At 40.0% G+C, this 19,667-nt stretch overlaps 1 protein-coding gene across 1 annotated transcript in view; it reads right to left on the bottom strand.

The window, feature by feature from the left end:
* NFIA (nuclear factor I/A) overlaps nt 1-19,667 on the bottom strand; it is a 243,208-nt gene that overhangs the window by 110,481 nt on the left and 113,060 nt on the right. The window contains exon 2 of the mRNA XM_010007955.1: nt 218-283. Within this exon, the coding sequence (XP_010006257.1) occupies nt 218-283 (66 nt within the window). The remainder of the gene's footprint in view (nt 1-217; nt 284-19,667) is intronic.

Here is a 19,667-nt window from a genome sequence, read left to right as displayed (position 1 = left end):
AAAAAAAAAAAAAAGGTCTCACTCCATGACTGGAGAAACAAATGCTACCTTAGATTAGTGAAACAGTAGCATTTTAACCATGTGGAGAGCACACAAGCTATTTGTAGCTACCCCATGTCAATTATTCTGAATAATCTTTTTAGACACAGGGAAAAAAATATTTATAAATATGGGCTGTTTTAATATCCCAAAGCAGGAGCAGCAGGTAAGAACTTACCATTTTCTGGCTGGTCCTTAATATCAGCTTCACTTGGCTGGCTGGGACTTTCAGATTGACTTGAATCTGAAAAACATAAAATACAGCCAAAAATTACAGGGTCTGCTGTGGAAAATAGATCAGAGGCGCCAGACTTCCTCAAAAGGCTGAGAGTACAATCTAAGGACAGGAGTGTTGCACTAGGACATGATAATGGAAAAGTCCCGTGCCTAGGTGATAATTTTGCTAGGAAAAAAAAAAAGGGGGGGGAATCTTGTTTATGGCACTACACAGAGTGCTTGAGGAGTGTGTGTTAGCATAAATTAAGCTTTGAGAATCCTTCTTTTTAAAGAAGGCATATTTAAACTGCTCTCCTACATGTTTTTTATAATGCAGCCTCGATGTTGTATACAAACCAGAGCCTTAATCCAACACATAGTAAAGTCTCAAAACATATTTTCAAGTGGGCATGTAAAGGTAACTAAGCAACACTATGAAGTTGTGGAGATTGTTGTCTACACATTTCTGGAACAAAATCTGCAAAGCTGATAGAAGAGCTGATTCTCCTCATCCTTTGGCAGGGGTTACAGTACTACAGGATGACTGAAATGTACGGCGTTGCCCCTGATTTGCAGGAGCATAAATGAGACCAGATCCTGGGTGAACTGCTACAGAACTTGTGCAAATAATGGGTCCCACAAACTCCCAGCTAACACTCTCCAACAAACTCAATTGATTTGCCTAAAATAATAAAATGACCTGTAAAAGGATCTGTGTAAATATGAGTGTTCTGCATTTTTAAAACATTATTAGCTCTATTTTATGTGAAGATGATGCTCTTTGGTTAAAAAATTATTCTTAGTAGAAGCTTTAGTCAACTTGCATTTTTCTTCTTAATTATTTCTATCACTATGAATTGGGAAAAAAGGTCCCTTTACCTGTGTGAAAAAATGTTTTTTAGAAAGTCCCTCAAACTACTATTTTTGCTATTGATACAAACAGAAAAAAGATTCCCCCTCCTCACCCCTGAAATTGTTCTGTACTTTGTTGATCCCATGACAAGTTTTTTGCTGTGAAACAAAACTTAGGAAATTAAACCACTTGCTACTGCATCCAAACCACCCCCAATCGTGGCAAACCTCTTTTGTGACTCCACCTTGACTTTGCAGAGCTTAGAATTAGCTGTCTGAAATCTGACCACATTTCAGTGAGAAGTCAATGCAAGATCAAAAGGTCGTGACACTTAACTGTGATTAAATTGAAAATCTTACTTCTATTGCCACCGAGTGATAACACCACCCCTTCTTTTTCTTTGAGGTATTAATAGCGCTGGAAGAAGCAGTACTACTAGTGACCTTGGGTCAAGCAATGCTAATTTATTGCTTTAAAAAGGTTCCTTGCTTTTAAGCAAATGAAGATTTTAATTACTGCAGAGCACTATAAAGAAAATACCTATTTTAAATATTCAAATGTACTTTTTTTTTTTTTTTTTTTAACCTGCTGACTGTATGCATTAGGTATCATTCAGAAGCTTAGAGGACAATCTGGTATAAATTAAAAACCACAAGTAAAAAAAAGTGCTCACAAAACAAATTTGGATAAATTTCAGAATATAAATATTCAGAATATTTAGCAAAATATGCTTCAGTCCTGATACTTTTCCATTTAAAATCAATTAAGTTATCCTAAAAAGCAAAATGTTTCCCAGTGTGTCCAGAATCAATTTCCACTCTTTTGTATTTATTAGTTTTAATAATTTTTCCAATGAAGCTCGGGAAAAAAAATAATTCTGACTTTAAAAATTTTATTTTAAATACTGATCTCTTGAGTTATCTTTAACTGAAGCTGAAATCAGTGACAGCAGAGAGATGCCTGGGCAATAGGCACAGAACTGTTATATTCTGGACAACAGATTTTGGCAAGAAGCTTCATGTTTCCAACACCACAAAGGTAGAAACAAAAGTAAAATATTAGGAATGTAAAATATTTAGTTAACATTTAAAGTCAACATTCAACGGATTTAATTTTACAGGGCAGGCATTAGTCTTTTGCTTATTTTTTAGGTTTTTCTTTTCCTCCAGCAAGCCATGGCTCAATCAGTGCTTGGGCTTTACATTTCAAGTAGGGTCAGAATTCTACATAAATTTCTATATTGGAAAAAGTTACTGCAGAAACACGGGACTGGAAGCATGTTTTCCTTTCAAAATTTCCAACGATCCGACAAAGCGGAGAGAGGGACAAGGGCTCAGTGGCAGCTGCAGGAGCTGGGCTCACTGGCAGCCCCCAGGCTGGCACCTCGCCCCCCAGCACAGCCCCGCGGCCGGTGGGCAGCTCAGAGCAGGAGCTGCTCCTGGATTTTGAGAAACAAAGTACTTTTGTTTGTGTTGAGGGCTGTTTTTCCAACACCAAAGCTAGTGGCACAAGAGAGACTCTACTGGCCGTAGGACATTTGTTTGCACACTGAATCTTAACTTTCTTCTTTTATTACCCCGGCTACCGCGATAACGTTTTTCCCAATTCTGTTTCCCTTTAACCCCACCCCCTTCTGCTGAAATAAAATATGAATTTGTTTTAAATGACAACAAGAGCTTTAAGGACTATTCTTTGTGGAGAAGCAAGGGGCAATAAAATGCAGGGGAAGGCAGAATTAAAACCGATCTATACTGTGGTTGAGATCACGGGAGGCTACCGAAAACATGTCCTGGGCAAGCGTATGCTCAGCATTGTTATGCAAGGTGGCATCTTGTGGAAACCCCAGATAAGAAGACTGAGTTAAGGCACTTAGCCAAAATGTTTATATGCAGAATTTTGCTTCCCTGATTTTATTCAGATGCTGCAGATGATCCAGTACATATAAATGTGCCGCCACATGGTTAAGGGATTGGCAAAATCAGAGCCGTTGTATTTTACAGTCTTGCCTAAGACGAGGGAGTCTTGCTCAGCCTCCACCGCTCGCTCTCTGCTTTTTCAGCAGTTGGCAGTAACTCCTGTCGGGGCTTTTTTGTTGTTTTGCACATGGAAACTTTAAAATTCCAGTTTTCTGAATGTTTAGTGTTTTGCAGGCTCGGCTACAACAGGAGGGGGAATGTCTGTCCTGCTGAGTCAGTTAGCCAAACAGGTGACCGGAGGAATAAATTAATTTTTGCCCATACATAATTGATATAAATGGAAGATCGTTTTCATAAGCATTTGCATTAAATCAATAAAATCACTTACTATAGAGCAGTTTAACAATTCATTTGATTTTCTCTTTTCTATATATTTGATAGCCACTCTGCAAAACAGTATACACTTTATGCCTATTTTCTTTAGCAACAACACTGCCAGTTAAATTCTACCACCTGCAATAATTAGAGCCATTGGAAAACATACAAAACAAAATATACTGTAGATGGGAGCCCCTCTTGAATCCACGGCCCCCTGCAGCAACGAGTTTCATTGGTGCCTTAAGCTAAGGCTGGTAGGAAGCCAAAGAATCTGTATATTACAATAAAGTGCATGTTATTAAGGGGAGGATTTAAATGATTTCAGATGGAGTTGGAAATATTATAGCGAGGAACCACTATTAAGATTGCTGATTTAAAAAAAAAAAAAAGAAAAAAAAAAAGAAAAAAAAAAAGAAAAAAAAAAAGAAAAAAAAAAAGAAAAAAAAAAAGAAAAAAAAAAAGAAAAAAAAAAAGAAAAAAAAAAAGAAAAAAAAAAAGAAAATCACCAAGGAATCTAGTTTTACATTTAAGGAAGCTCAACCTTGAATAGCACAATGAGTTTTATTTGGGGGCTTTTTTAGTTAAAGGAAAGTTAGCAGTTGGAATTTTTAACCCTTAACTAGCTGGAGTTAGCATGAGTATGTACACTGAAGTCAAGGTTACTGGACAAGAGATGCTCAAGGGAATCTGATACCAGCTGTAATCATAGGGAAACAGGATAAAAAGCATGTTAAAGGTATTTTACTCTCTACTTCCAAGTATCAACTATGACTGAGGGATGAAGAATAAAAGAACAATGACAAAACGGGCTAGTTTTTCCCAAATAGCAGTTCCTACTACTGTTCCTTCAAATCCGTTCCTTAAGCAAATGCTACCCCAGCGCAATCGAGCTGGTTATGCCTGAGATCCAGGTCTGCCTAATCTCAAGCTGTAAAACAGGCAGGGACCTTCAGCTCCAGGATGGAAGCTCTGGACTTTGCAATACGTGATTTTCGTTTTCAGCTGCAGCAGGAGCACAGCTCCAGCCGGGCTGCATGATGGCTGTGTGGAAGCAGGGCTCACGGCACTGGAAGGGCGCACTCCATTGTTTGGAAATAATAAAACCTTCCCAGGAAAGTCTGGCAACAATATAAAAAAAAGCTATTTAAAAAAAAAAAAAAAAAAGAAAAAAGAAAAAAAAAAGAAAATCACCAAGGAATCTAGTTTTACATTTAAGGAAGCTCAACCTTGAATAGCACAATGAGTTTTATTTGGGGGCTTTTTTAGTTAAAGGAAAGTTAGCAGTTGGAATTTTTAACCCTTAACTAGCTGGAGTTAGCATGAGTATGTACACTGAAGTCAAGGTTACTGGACAAGAGATGCTCAAGGGAATCTGATACCAGCTGTAATCATAGGGAAACAGGATAAAAAGCATGTTAAAGGTATTTTACTCTCTACTTCCAAGTATCAACTATGACTGAGGGATGAAGAATAAAAGAACAATGACAAAACGGGCTAGTTTTTCCCAAATAGCAGTTCCTACTACGTCTCTGTTCCTTCAAATCCGTTCCTTAAGCAAATGCTACCCCAGCGCAATCAAGCTGGTTATGCCTGAGATCCAGGTCTGCCTAATCTCAAGCTGTAAAACAGGCAGGGACCTTCAGCTCCAGGATGGAAGCTCTGGACTTTGCAATACGTGATTTTCGTTTTCAGCTGCAGCAGCACAGCTCCAGCCGGGCTGCATGATGGCTGTGTGGAAGCAGGGCTCACGGCACTGGAAGGGCGCACTCCATTGTTTGGAAATAATAAAACCTTCCCAGGAAAGTCTGGCCCGTGGACAGGACCAATGTCAACAGACTGACAATGCTGTTCATTTTTGCAGACCGTGACTCAGACAGTGAAGAGTTGTTATGCTCCTCCACCAAAAAGAGCCCTCTTTGAGTGTCATGGCACTTCCCAGTGTGAAACCACGTCATGGCTACCTGACTTGGGAGAAATGGGACACTTTCTGGGGCACTTGTACTTCCCCAGGGCACACTGAATCCAGCCTGGGGTGGCAGTGATCTGCAGGGACCAGCCTTATTGTCTGCTGGTCTGTGCAGAGGGAACTCACGGGTGTCAAGATTACTTTTTTACCAACACAGAGCCAGCCCCCACCTGAAACCCAGCGCTCACAAGCAGCCGTGTTGCTACTCAGGTGCAGATGCATCTATCCTCTAAACAGTAAAGGTGATCCCCACATGGTGGAGGAAAAAAATGACGGGTGATGCCAGATGATCCAGGCTGTGCTGCCACTGCCCATGCTGAGCTGCTCTGCAGCTGAATAGAGCGGGCTCCTATCCTCCGCTGCCAGCCCAGCCCCTCACAGAGGCACCGCCAAAGTGCACAAGTTAAATTTTCCATTCGTATCATGTTTAGGGGGTGGAAATATTGTATAATAAACTGACATATTTTATTCAAGTTTCAGAGTCCTATTTGTAATAAAAAATTTATATGGCTGGGTTGTGTTCATGCAATAAATTTTTCATCTATAATTTTGGGCATGGATTCTACCAAAGATTTATATACTTAAAAAAAAAATAAATCTAAATCATGCTCCTTTATATACAATCTTACATGGTGAGCTTAAGGGATTTACAAACAGAAACCAGCACCAGGACTAAGGCTTTTTTACACTCACTTTCCCTTCATTATACATTATAATATAAACACACAGGGATTGCTCCATATATGCAATGATTATTATTTACGGCTATTTTGGTGGCTACTACTGTTTCTTTTAAGGAAGGCCTGGCTCCCCGTTTCACTGCAGCCATCGCTTTCAAGTCAACTTTTACAGGCAGTTCAAAGTGCTTCATTATCATACACCTCACCCTCACACGTGTGTGTATCCATACCAGATTTCCACTTTTATTCCTTACCCCCCTACACAGTACACCTCATCCCTGCAGCTCTCAAATAAGGTTCTGCAGTGGTAAAATCCCTGTGGTGCCAGCCTGGGGTTTTTTGGGTTTTTTTTGTTGTGTTGTTTTGTTTTTTTTTTAATAAGGCGAGGACTCTTAATTCCTGTACACTGGGAAAGAGATTATCTTTGATAATGGAAATGTAAATCAAAGCTTGCTGTTGTTTATTCCAGACAGACATTTGTGTGTTAAGTCTGTTTATCAGGCAACACTTTGTCTAAGCCAGGAAGTAGTCAGCCTTTGTAACAAGATGTATGCAAATGACTTTCCCATGAGCCCTTGCCACAAAACTTTTGTGGCAAAAACCCTCCTTGTTACTTCACCAGTAAGACGCTCCTAAGCTACCCCGTAAGTAGACTAGCAACAAAACAGCTAGCTAGACTATGCTGATGAGTTTGAATGAGACCAAAACATGTGCCCACAGTCTGTTGCTCGGTATTGTAAGCAGACTTTGTGTATTACATCTGTTTATCAGGCAACACTCTGTCTGGTGGGGCGGCTTTGTACCAAGGTAGATGCAAACAAAGATCTCCACAACTCCCTGGCAAACTTTTTTTTGGAGGCTGAAATTCCCCGACGACTTTCCTCCTCGTAGGAAATAGGGACATGAAACTTCACCGTGAGGCTGCGAGACCCTAAAGCTCTATCAAAATGGTTTCATTTTAAATCAACTTTCTTTGTTCTCACAAGCCCATAAATGATTTACGGATATCGTGTGATAGCCTAGAATGTGGGGAATCTGTGTATTCCCATATTTGCTCCTTGATATTACAAACAAGCATTTGATTCACTTCTAAATGTTTGTTTTTAAAACAGTTTACAGCCTTTGATGCCTCTTACTGATTCTGGAATGTTTTCTATTTATTCCTTTGCAGTAGCAAACGTTAATTTTGACTTAATTCAAATTGTCATCAAAGGCTTCCTTAAGAAATCCCACAGCACAGATTTTATTTGTTACAATGAAATATTCTTAAAGTAAACATCATGCGACTGTGTTTTTTTAATTCCAAGAGATACAAAAATCCTTTACCCAAAGGATTCAAATTGGTTCAGCCCTTTTTCCTAGACAAAATAAACACTTTAGGACTTTACTTGTTTGTATTCTCCTCAGTGGTGCTGTATGCATCACCAGCTAAAAACAAAGAAACTTTTAGCTGCTCAGACAAAATGCAGAAGCTCCCCAAACAACGAGGCGGGGGGGTGGGGAAGCATTCAGAAAGTCTGACAGTCCATTCAATATAGGGATGATGGCCATAATGCATCCAGGGTCCCCTTGCTAATTAAATATGCATTGGCACAGTTTTGATCGATGCAAGCCATGGATCAGATGACACACCTGCAAAATCTTGAGCCCAGAGCTCCCAGGAAAAGGAAAATACAGGCTGTCTCCTTATCTTTGTTTTCAAAGGCTCTCAATTTCTGTGCTTAGATATCTAATTTAATTCTCTCACCCCTCAGCAAACTGGATTAGGAAAGTCAATACTGCCATTGTGCATCGACAGGAACACACAGCTTTCCTTTTATTCAATTTAGCCATGACCTTTAGACAAAGATAATGACAACTGTCTAAAAGTAAGGTAAGGCCTTAAGGAAGACCCTGCAGCAGGGCCCCTCTCGCTTTCCACGGCTCCTCCGCCCGGGAAGAGCCCACCAGACCAGACATGAAGCAAATTAAAAAATTCATTTTCTCCCCAAACCACAAGGACTAGCTCCAGGTGGAGCAGCACCGTGGGCTGCCAAGGGCTTGGTCCCACCCCGAGGAGCTGGACACCTCATTGCTGGCACGGGAGGGCGGCCGGGCCCTCACCAGCCGTTTGCTGAGGGGTGCCAGCGTCTCCGGAGGAAGCAGCCGTGCCAACTGCGAGCGCCGAGCGTGCACCAAGAGGGACCCCGCTGTCCTATTTTTTCCATGGCTCTTAGGGAAATGGTGAAACGGAAGGGTCAGGCAAGTGACTGTGGTAGCACAAATTTGTAAATTCTGGCTCTGACACTTGGGAGGAATTGTAATCCTGGAGTTCGGCGTGAGGAGCCACACGCAACCGCGCGTTGCTGCGGCAGAAGGAGGAACCGGCACGCGGGTTTTCCTGGAGCTGAGCTGAAGCCAATGGCAACGACAATACTTCCCGATAGGTCTCGCATCAATATTTTTACCAGCCTTCCTATATCAGATAGTATCTTTCTAATACATCTGTAAGGAAAGGACAGAGCACATACTCTAAGCCACCCAACAGCTCTCAGACGGCAATCCACTTTGGTACCTACAGATGCAGGTTGTACCTGGATCAGTGATTTAGGCATAAATAAAAATTCATACTCATGGAGCAGCCCAGCTCCACAAAACGTTAGCTTCCAATGCTGCACAATGTTTAATTCTGCAGTATTTTTTTTAGCTGCATTTAAAAATACATTTGGCATTTCTAGCTGTGGACCAATATTCTTCTCATGTCTTTTTATACAGATTTGGAGGGAAAGATATTTGTAATGGAAAAATAATATGTGCAAAGTTGGATTGCTAAGTTTCTGTAATCTTGGGAAATAGAAAAAAAAAGCAGCCTATGTAAGAGCTACAAGAAACCATATGGATCAACAAGAGCTGCCCTCATATCCCTGGGAAATATAAATTAACCTACATTTCATCATCATAAACCCCAAAATAAAAAATCTAATTAGAGTCTCTACCCTCAGATTCACTTCTAGAAAATTTGCTTATCCCCCTCACAAAATGATTTACAGTACTTACATCCATTTCTTCAGAGTGATTTAAATTTATTGAATCATTTCAATTTTTAGAGAGCTTCCATTTGGATCTGTATGGGTTTCCAGACATATGCAGTGCTCAGTTATTTAAAATTAATTGCAGTACAATAATTTTAAATTGCTTCACACTATACGAATCTCAAGTGCTTTGAAATATTTGAACTATTCTATTTAGAAGCCATCAAACTTCTGAGCACATGCATCAAAGAGTTGTTCTAAAAGCCAAAGGGCCGCACTGATGATCCCAAAGTGGAGGTGAGCAGGGCTCTGGGCATGCTCAGTGCACACGGATCTGAATTTATAGAACAATTCAACAAATTCTGCCCGAATGTCAATCTGTAATTAACAAAACCAGATCCTCTAATAATTTCAAACCACTAAAAAATTTCTAAAGCTAGAAAAGCACTGTTACAAAATAATGGTGTACATTAAAACTATTATTACTCCTAATGTATATTTATAGAACATCCCTTTATCCTGGAAATTAAAACATCTTATTAACATTAAACTTAGCTTTACAATACCTCTGTGGGAAAGGTGAGCATAACTATGCCCACTTTATGCAGGGATGAAGGAGGCACATAGAGGTTAAGTGATTTGCCTGCAGAGGCACAGTTACTAAAAGGAGGAGTAAAAAAGCATGGGGCTGAGCTCTCAAGCTGCTGCTCTGGATAATAAAGTATCATTCCCACCAATGCAGCCATTACAAAGGCAACTGCACTGACCGCTTAGGAAGCCTTGAACTACATTACCTAGAAAATTACTAGTTAGAGAGGATCCAAAGTCACCTAGAATGGATATTTCCAGTCACTCTCCGCTTCTGTTTCACTTGCTTTTATTTTTTTTTTCTTAGTAGGTATTTTGAAAAACAGTAAATAATTTTTACATTTCTCTCTGGAATATTTTCTAATTCAATTTAACAATAACAACAGTATTTAGGGTGACTAAATAGCTGGTTTTGCAATGCCTGACTTCACGGATAAAGGCAAGTGAAGAACAAACTGTGTGATGAGCACATTCTGGTAGCTTTGGTGAAAGTCTCCAGGTCTGCTTCTATGCAGTTTTACACTGGTGAGTAAACCAACATCAGCAAAGCAGGATTATGTCCACCATATGGTGAGACTCCGTTGGCGGTAGTACAGTCACCCAATTAATCTCTATCCCCCACCATCCCCTTGTTATTTATTTATTGTGACAAACTCATCCTTATGGGACCCAAGGCAGGGAGCTGCGTATTCCCAGGCTATTCTCATCGGTGCCCATCCTCATTCTTTATCCATACTGTCCAAGCAGTAGCTGGCGGACTGGTACCTCTCCTCTGGCCAAGATGCACAGTGCTACAAGGTCACTACCAAGGAGCTCTCTACATTTTCCACAGCACACAGGAATAAGGAATTTTTCAAACCTGCCCTCCATCAAAAAGCCAAATAAAACCCACGCCTTGACAATGAGCACAGCCTTCTTACACTGCTTTCCAAAGCTCGCCTCTTTAACATCACGTGAATAACTGAGCAGTTTCTGGAGACCATCAGAGTGCTCATATATTTCAGTCTGTGCCTCTTGCTAAGCTGCCTCTGCAGCCAGAGCTGTTCAAGACTTTGTCAGCCAGCAAAAACAAAGAAAAACCCTCCCCACATCAACAAACTGGGAAAAAATCCCTGACCTCCTCCTCCTTTTCAACCTCTCCCACTTCTCTTCCTCCTCAAGGACAGGTGTAAAATTTTCCTGTGGTTAACCAAAAATTCAAGTAGGAATCCACACACCAAAGAAAATACAGACTACTTAAAAAGAACTGGTATCTTAAAGAATGGGCCCATTTTCTCTATTAAGGACTATTCGATTTCATGCAGGGAAAACTGATGTTGATAATAAAAACATATGTTATTGAAGAACAAAGAAAAGGAGAACTAGTATTCCATGGAGTTTTTTTCAATAATACATTAATATCAAGTTACAGATGGGGCAATATGACCCAAGTTTAGGTACTAATTTTTTATTATGGATCTAAACTAGCAGCCCTTTTTTCACAACTTTTTATTTAATGTGCCTGACACCTTTCCATTTCAGCCCCTGTGAAGTACCTGATTGGTTGTAGTGGCCATTTTTAAAATGTTTAAATTTTATTTTTTGGCAGACATCTTTCCCTGTTCTGTGCACTCTGAGGAGCTCAATGTGATTTGTGAAAAATTTCCATTTCAGGTTTTCTTAACCTTTAGGCAAAATGAAACTGCTGAGAAAAATACCTAGATGTATACAATTTTACAGCAGAAAAAACTGCTCAATGGTTCCCATTCCTGCACCCCTACCTTCGTCTCCTTGCCTCTCTCTCTGAAAACAATGGCAGAAATACTGCCATCAACCCAAAGCCTTTCTCAAACGTAAAAGTCAAGAGCATTTGCCCACAAAGAATTGCCACGGATTGGATATGTTTCTACTCTCACAATATTGCAGACTGCGAAGAAGAACAGAGAATTACCATAAAAATTGGGACGTGTTTTGTTGCATCAGTATCGTGTTGGCATCAACAACAGAGTCGGGCAGAAAAAAAGCAGCCTTTTGGTAGGCAGCCTACTTGTTCTGTGTTTCTGCTGTGTTTGTAAGCCACGCAAGTGGAAGATGAAGTTAAAACTCAGAGAGATGAACATCCTGCAAGCTCAGTACAGAGCCACCACACCGAGTTACAGCAAAATCGAAGGTACCACAGCCACAAATAATGGAGAAATGGAACAGTATCTACAGTGGATCATTACAAATACATTAAAGACTTGGGCATATATATACAAGGTAGGATTCAGTCTCAGACACACACATTGAAAAATATTAAGCTTAATGTGTTGATTCTGAAAATACAACATAAAATCTATTTTCACTTGGTCCAGCACTGCAAAACTAAATTTTGAGGAAGAAAATTAAAATCAGAAAAATCCAGAGCTCTCAAAACCCATCACCACACTGTGTAGACTCAATTTTAATCAAACTTTTAAAGCCATGGTTATGATCTGATGAACAGACAGCTTGACTTGATTACATTTTTAAGTTTCAGCTTCTATTTCTGTTTTAAGATGAAAAAGATCATAGAGTGTCAGAAATTTGAATACTGAATAGCAAAAGCTCTTGCAGGTTTAGAAAGCATATAGAAAAGCTGGCAAAAGAAAACGCTATTCCATTGCCACCATCTGCTTTCTGGCATATTGAAGAAACTTTACTAACAGCAACATTTTCTTGCATTAGAATATCTGCTAATTAGTTTTGTCGTATTTTTATTTTTATTTTTTTAAATTACCTTTTACAAAGAAGGCAAATAGCCAGTTTTTTTGGCTGGCTACACCTTACGCCACGTCTGATAACATTTTCACATTAAGCTCAGTTTACCTCGCATTTTTTCTACCCAAATCCTATCTTTAGCGTAGTCAGAGCCTGCAAAAACTTTGCCTTGCTCAGACTAAAGAAAAAAACATCAAACATACGAAGTGTTAAAAATCGCTGAATAACTCAAAGGAAAAAAGATAATTTTGAAGGCGTTTTGGCTGAAATCTATTTTCCTTTGAATTGCATGAGTGTTTTAAAATGTTAAAAACACTACAGAGTGACTAATGAATGTAAAAGAATGATAAAGAGTATGGGTCCAGTTATCAGTGATGTGCCTAAAACAAAATAATTTTGGACAGTCTGCCATGCAAATATTGACTAAAATGTCATAAGTAATGTCTGCAACAAAGGGAATCCTGCAAAGGAATATTCTGTTGTACTTAATGCATTGTAGAGTGAGCCTTTTAGCAAGCAGCACGTTACAGAGCCTGAAAACTCAAGTTTAACCAAAAATCCTAACATTTCCCAGATAAAAATATTACTAATGTATACTTTTTTTCAGACACAGCCCTTTCAAAAAGCTGAAGGTAAAGCATTACATTTGGAAAATGGCTCACTTAGAAGCTGACTTTTCAAAAGAAATAAAACAGTTGTCCAAAAATTAAAAATAGACCAAATGTAACTACTTCATTCAGTTAAGACTACTTCCTTGGCCATTTTTAACAGTATTTTCACCCGCTTACTTGCTGGCAGGGCAGAGGCTGTTTGCAGGTCTTTATCATACTGCACTGAAATAAAATGCAAAGACATAAAGTCCACCACTACCGTGGGCCAGAGCTGAGAGATGGCAAAGATTCTGTTCAAGCACTTCTTAGGACCTAATTCTGTCTCGGTTGCAGAGTCTCACTCACTCTGCATGCAGGGCTAGAATGGAGATGCAATCCTGCCAGAATGCTCTCTACACACATTTTTTTATCGGGTAAAATAGGCAGGAAGGGCTCAGAAACTAATTTCAAAATCTCATCCTTTTAGAAATTGTATTACTTTTTTCATAGCACTAAAATATGACGTCAAAATAAGGAACAACATGGGAAGTTGCATTAACTACTCCAGATTACTTGCACCGACACTGACATACTGTGCTATGTGTAATCACAAACAACCCAGTCACTTTTTCTGAAAGTGTACTAAGAAATCTAAGCAATCAGGACCTACACGAAAACCTTTTGAATGTGTTTTCAAAAATTTAAGTTTCTGAGAAAAATTTCACAGCCACGGAGATGACAAATAACAAAGATGTTTTACAGTTCTAAAGCATCTTTCATCCAAGATCAAAGAACTTTATCAACATTAATTCTCAAAATACTCCTTGAAAAAGAAGTACTATGAAACTTATTTTACCTTTATCTAACTTGATCTCTTTTCTTTACAAAATGCTAGTTACTGTAGTATCTCTAGGTGGAGCATGACTCTACAGGTTAAGTAACTTGACTCGAAATACTTAATAGATCAGTGGCAGAACTGACAAGGATCATGTTCAGGAGTCCAGAATCCTAAACCCTTCCTCCTTCCCAGGCTAATTAAAAACATATGCAAAACGATTTAAGGAGGACAAAAAAACCTCCTCTACTGTCATGGGACTGAGGTGCCACCAAAATAAGGGAAGTATCTGGGATTAGTAAGGGCATAAAACAGCTGTTTTATGGAAAGAAATGCTGTTGTGGCGTAGGATAGATGGACAGAGTGATAGGTGTGTGAGAGCAACGAATTATATGTGAAGGGAACGAGCTATTTTCAAAACCTTTTGGAAAAAATAAGTCAAACTTTCTTCACAAATATGAAAAGTCTCCCCAGTGGAAAATGCACAGCCCAGGGAGAGAGGGGAAGGTTGGAAGGGAGTAGGGCTGACTGCTGGAGCTGCACAGGGCTGCTGCCCCGAGCTCAGAAAACACAAGGGTTCACACCGGCTGCTCCATGGGTCACCCACAAAAAGATTGGTGGGGTACAGGACAAGGTCTGAGGTCGAAGAATTTGTTTAACACTAAATGATTATTTAAAAATAAATTACCAGCTGTGTTACAAACCATATAATTCAGTCTTTGGGCCAAGCTTACTCTTGACATAAGCCAACTGGAATTACACTGGGGATAAATTTAGCGCGGTATTTTCGTAAGGCTCCTTTTCTTATCATTCCTGCAATCAAGCAGTATGTGTCTATAAATGATATTTCTTGCCTGCTTTGTAACACGGATGAAATGTTATCGTCTGTGTTGTGCCTCCTCAGAGCACGACGAATGCTCTGTGAATGTGCATGGGACCTACTTTTGATACAAGCAGCCCCTCTTTTTGAGAGGTGTGTTTTACAATCCTTTGTGATTTTGCAGCAGAGGAACCCTTGGACAATGAAGAGAAACATTTCAGCTCCCCTGAAAGTTTGGCTGTTCTTTTTCAAACAATACAACACAAGATTTGGGACATACTGCTGACACAGCAACATCAGTGCCTCAAAGAAACTGTGGGAAATGTCAAATTTATGGTCCTATGGGTGATTGGTGGAAGGTTTCCCCCCCCCCCTTCAGCAAGCCTCTGTCAAAAACAGAGCCTCTAGAAAGTTTTTGGCTACGTCCCAGCAAAGCAGAAGGAAGCTGTATCCCACACTTCCCTTGGGACTTAATGAAATATACAGCCTCTGGGCTTCTTTCAATTTGGTCTTTCAGATTGCTAAACCAGTGAAAGAAGGATCCTAGCTGTCACAAACGTCACATGTTTGGGGTCACCTGCTGCTCGGGGGTTCTCATGCCAGTTGTTGACATAATAAGCACCCCTTACACTTTAATTACAATTCACAGTGTGCAAACTCTGCAATCTGCTTTAAGGCAGACAGTCTTTTAAATCAACACTAAATTCTACTACTGTTCGAGCAGAAATGGGAGAAAAAAGATGTCCGGCTGACTGAATAATTGTATTCAAATATTTGTGATCCCAAAGAAAAGTAAGCACTACCCAGTGAAAAGAGCAACTGTATTGCCTGTAACACTTCAGAAAGTGCAGTTAAAACTAGACTTGCTTCTCTCAGTCACGCCAACGACGCATGTGAGACGTTTCCATCTGATGAGCTCCTACCACCGGCAGCTCTTCCCGTGAGCGCAAACCTGAGCACCCAGCTGTGTTTGTCCTCGGGCGCGGAGCGGGCTGGACACAAAGCCGGACGCTGGGATGGGCGATGGGAAGGAAATTCTCAAGCCCTCTTACTATGGCTTTCAACAGGACTTGTGCAATGAAAGCTTAAATGGGAAGACGTGTTTGTTTTATTCTGGAATGCTTTATTTAGGCTGGTACAAGAAACATTGGGTCTACTTAAAAATACTTATTATTTTGAGAAAGAGATGAGAGTCCTTCCGTTTCCTTGACCACTATGTCTTTTTTAACTGTTATTCTTGCTCCTAATAAAGACATATTGAGACCACCAAACTTAAATAAATTATACCATCTGGAGAGGAAAAAAAGGCTCCTCTCCTTATTTGTTAGCAAAAATCCATTTTAGCATTCGTGCATCTAAAAATGCCTCCAGTCAATTATATTATTTACAATGCCTTGGTTGAATCCATATTTTCCCATGGAAAGAAAAAGAGCACGAGAGGGGACGTGTGCTCTGGAAGTACTTGTATGTTCTGTTAGAAACACTGTTAACTGGTGGGTTTATGACTGTGGGTCACACTGTCCACACAGGACAGCGTTCCAGCTTCCCGGTGGCAGCCCAACCTCCAGCAGCTGCGCTCCACACGCATTCACCCTGCGCGCTCTCGGAGAAACAAAGGAGAAGTCAACGGGGCCGATTCCTATTTAAATCAACAGGAGTGACTTTGGCCATAGGAGAAGGCTGCTGCTGCCCAAATGACTTCTGAGAGAAAAGACCCGATGGGTTTTCACCATAGTCAATAGGCAAAGGCTGGCGAGCCGCTCCCTTCTCCTTGGCCAAAAGGGAGGCAACCTCCTCCTGCCGCCTTTCCCCTCCGCCTCTCCCTCCTCTCTCGCTGTATCGGCGACCTCAGATAAACTCGAAATGTTCTGAAATTATCATCAGACTGTGAAGCCCTTCAATGAAAATCTATAAAATAAATTTATAGTGTGCATTCATATGCATTATATATACACTTAGAACGTGATTTATCATTTAGCTGACCTTTGAAGCACTGATATTTTTAGATCCAAAAAAAGCATGTTGATTGTCCCCTTACAAGGTACCAGCCCCTTGGTATCTTACTACAGGAAAGATAATTGCAATGAATTTTTATATTTCAGCACATGGGAAGATAAGATTAGACAGTAGAGACATAAAAGCAAACTGCACCACATAAAAGATAAGTTTCTGAAACTTACAATTTACACCAAATGTTGCAGATGAAAATGTTCAAAGCTATTTATAGGCCTCATGCTGGTCCCGTTATAGACCACGGGAAGACTGCAAAGAACCCACACTACCTTTTACTTAATCACTTCTTCCCATATCTATAAACCCTCTGAAACACGGAAATTATTAATGATATTAAGACTATTACTAATTCCCATTACCACCCAGATGCATCAGTAACCTGGTCCCAAGGTGGTATGTGCTGCACAGACCTCACCATCCACAAGGATTGTTCTTACTCTAATGAGATTATCTACAATGTGAGCAACTCATCCCAAAAGGTAAATAAGCATTTTATTTCCCCTTGCCTCCTCTTTATGCTCCTATTTGCCTCTGCCCACTGAGTGCCTTATCATATTTTTTTAATGAGGTATTTTTCTTCTTTCTTCCTTACCATGAAGTTGCCACCAGCAGAAGTCTGTCCAGTGTGAGAAATGAGGAATAGCAGGAAGAGAGATACATTTACTTGCATACAAGGTTTAAAAAATTAAAGCTTAAAAACAAATTAAAAGTAGGGAAATATACTGAGAGAGCCACATAAAGTGCCTTATGAATCACCTCCCTGCAGCAAACAACAGAGCCGTGGCCCACTAAGGGCACAGGTGTAACAGCAGAATAATAACCTGGTGCAAAGCAAAGTTTCTATCATGGTGGTTAATAAGCAGCAGCCTCTGGAAAGCTGTCCTGACAGAGCCAGCACACGGCATCCCCCTCGTCCAGCCGAGCCCTCGGACTGCTCCTCAGAGCCACAAAAACAAAGAGTGCTCCTGGTAAACGGCAAGGCCCCTACAAACAAGCTCAGAAGTGATTTTTCAGTCACACCTTAACGATATTTTTTATTTTCTTTCCCAAAATTAACCTTCTCTAAGGACTATTTCTATGAATAGTCTCCAATTTCAGCCACTTCTGATGAAGCCCTTCACAAAAAGAAGTGTTGCTAGAAATGTCTGACAAGGAAAAAGCAATTTTTTCCCTACTATACAATTACTAAAAAAATATGGTGGAAGAGGTTCTGTGCAAACCTGGAATGTGGTCTGTTTTCCACAAAGATGAGGGGGAAAAGTTGCAGCCCCCACCACGGGATTGGTAAGAGGAGGAGCAACGATAGAAACTATTTTGAAAACTTAACTCCATCAGCCAGTGCAGAAGAGTAAGCTCCATCCACAAAAATACATGTAGACTGAGTCAACCCCTCTCTCAGAATTTGTGGGTGTGAGCTGTATACAGAGTGTTTGGTGAAGCCCAATTCATGTTCAAAAGAAAATTAAACCAAAGAATAAGTTATTAAAAGAAGCCTTTGAAGCAAAAAGCAATGATGTGTGAAAGACAGAACCATAAGAGTTTATTTAAACACACAGCACAGAAAACATTGAAAACAGAAATTAGGAAATTAGAAGAACAGTCATGAAGGCACCCAGCAGCCTTTTCTGGGTACTAGAAGTTCTTATATCTATGAATATTTTATCCATATTCAACTATCTTTTTCAAGTCCTTCCTATCAAAATTCCAGACATTTGCTTCAATAAAATCAGAAAACTGATTCAAATTGTACTGGTAGAAGATATAAAATGAGCTATGTGTGGATATTACAAAGGATCAGGGAACCTTACACCCTTTAGATGTGCTTATTTAACTATTTAGCAGCACAATTTAAAATTTGCATATGACTGGTTTGATGCCAAACCATAAGAATAAAGCAGGAAAGTCTCTTTCCTCCTATGAATTTCAAACTCAGGTTTTTTTAACTTACTCCTCAAATGCGATCTGCATTCCCTTCCTAAAATTACTATGTAGCCGATGATACTTAGAAAAGTGTATGCAAGACTTTAAAATAGTCTGCTTTTTTGTTCCCTTAAACTTCCTACCAAAAGCAAACAGTTTTGTGAACATGCTCAGAAATCAGATATTTCATGCTAGTTCCAAAAGAGGAATTTCTCTGTTTAGCAAACCCACATCTAAAAATACGTATCTAAAACTGAAAAAAAAAAAAAGTTAGTTATAAAACCTAACTCCTCATTGCACTGCAGTGCCCAGCAACACTCAATGACCAGAGAAATCTGGTCCATCCTTCCACAACAATTTTCTCATCCTGAAGAAGCTATGAAAATTATCTCTGTGATACAATTAATCCATGCTCAAGTACAGATCCTTCCTCCAAGTATCTCCTAACTTCTCTTTGCCTTCATTTTGTTATCACTAAGGCATTACAGATGCACAATGCCTATCCCAGTGAGTAAGGTAGGAGTGCTCATCCTACTGACTAACAAGGTGTCTGCGGTCCGAAGGCAGCACATGATTGCAGAGCTCTTGTTTGTCTAATCTCTGCTAGACACTAATTTTATTACAGCAGGCTAAATAAACAGGAGAATGGGGAAGAGTGGCAGAGGGAAGGCAGCCAGAAATATTACTGAGGTTTATGCAGTTGTGTTTTATGTATGAGCCCTGAAACTCAAAGTTCTGGGCAGAAGTGATGGTGCCATGAAACCCAACTATGGCATCACGTGTGTGGCTGTGAACTTTGTCCCCAAAGTTCCCCTTCATTTCACACCAAAAATCGCCTCTGGAGAAAAGAAGAATGTCTTTCTTGCTAGGTATGTGGTTTGGTCCAAATTGAGGGAAGAAGCTGAAGAAAAATAGTCAGTTTCAGTGTCACAGCTCAGTTAATAGGGGCTGAATCCATTAGTTATGACAAGCAAGCCTGCAATAAATTATGACTCTTTTATCCTCCCCCACTAGGCAAAATCCTTTCCTGACTTTTCTGTACTCCTTATTCCAGAGCAATACCCAGTATTTATTCCAGGATGATTTCCTGTGTGCTGTTGAGATCAAGAAGCAAGGTCACTGGA

This window comes from Chaetura pelagica, unplaced genomic scaffold (assembly GCF_000747805.2).
Source record: "Chaetura pelagica isolate M959 unplaced genomic scaffold, ChaPel_1.0 scaffold212, whole genome shotgun sequence".
NCBI lineage: Eukaryota > Metazoa > Chordata > Aves > Apodiformes > Apodidae > Chaetura > Chaetura pelagica.
This window is presented reverse-complemented; position numbering and strand designations above follow the sequence as displayed.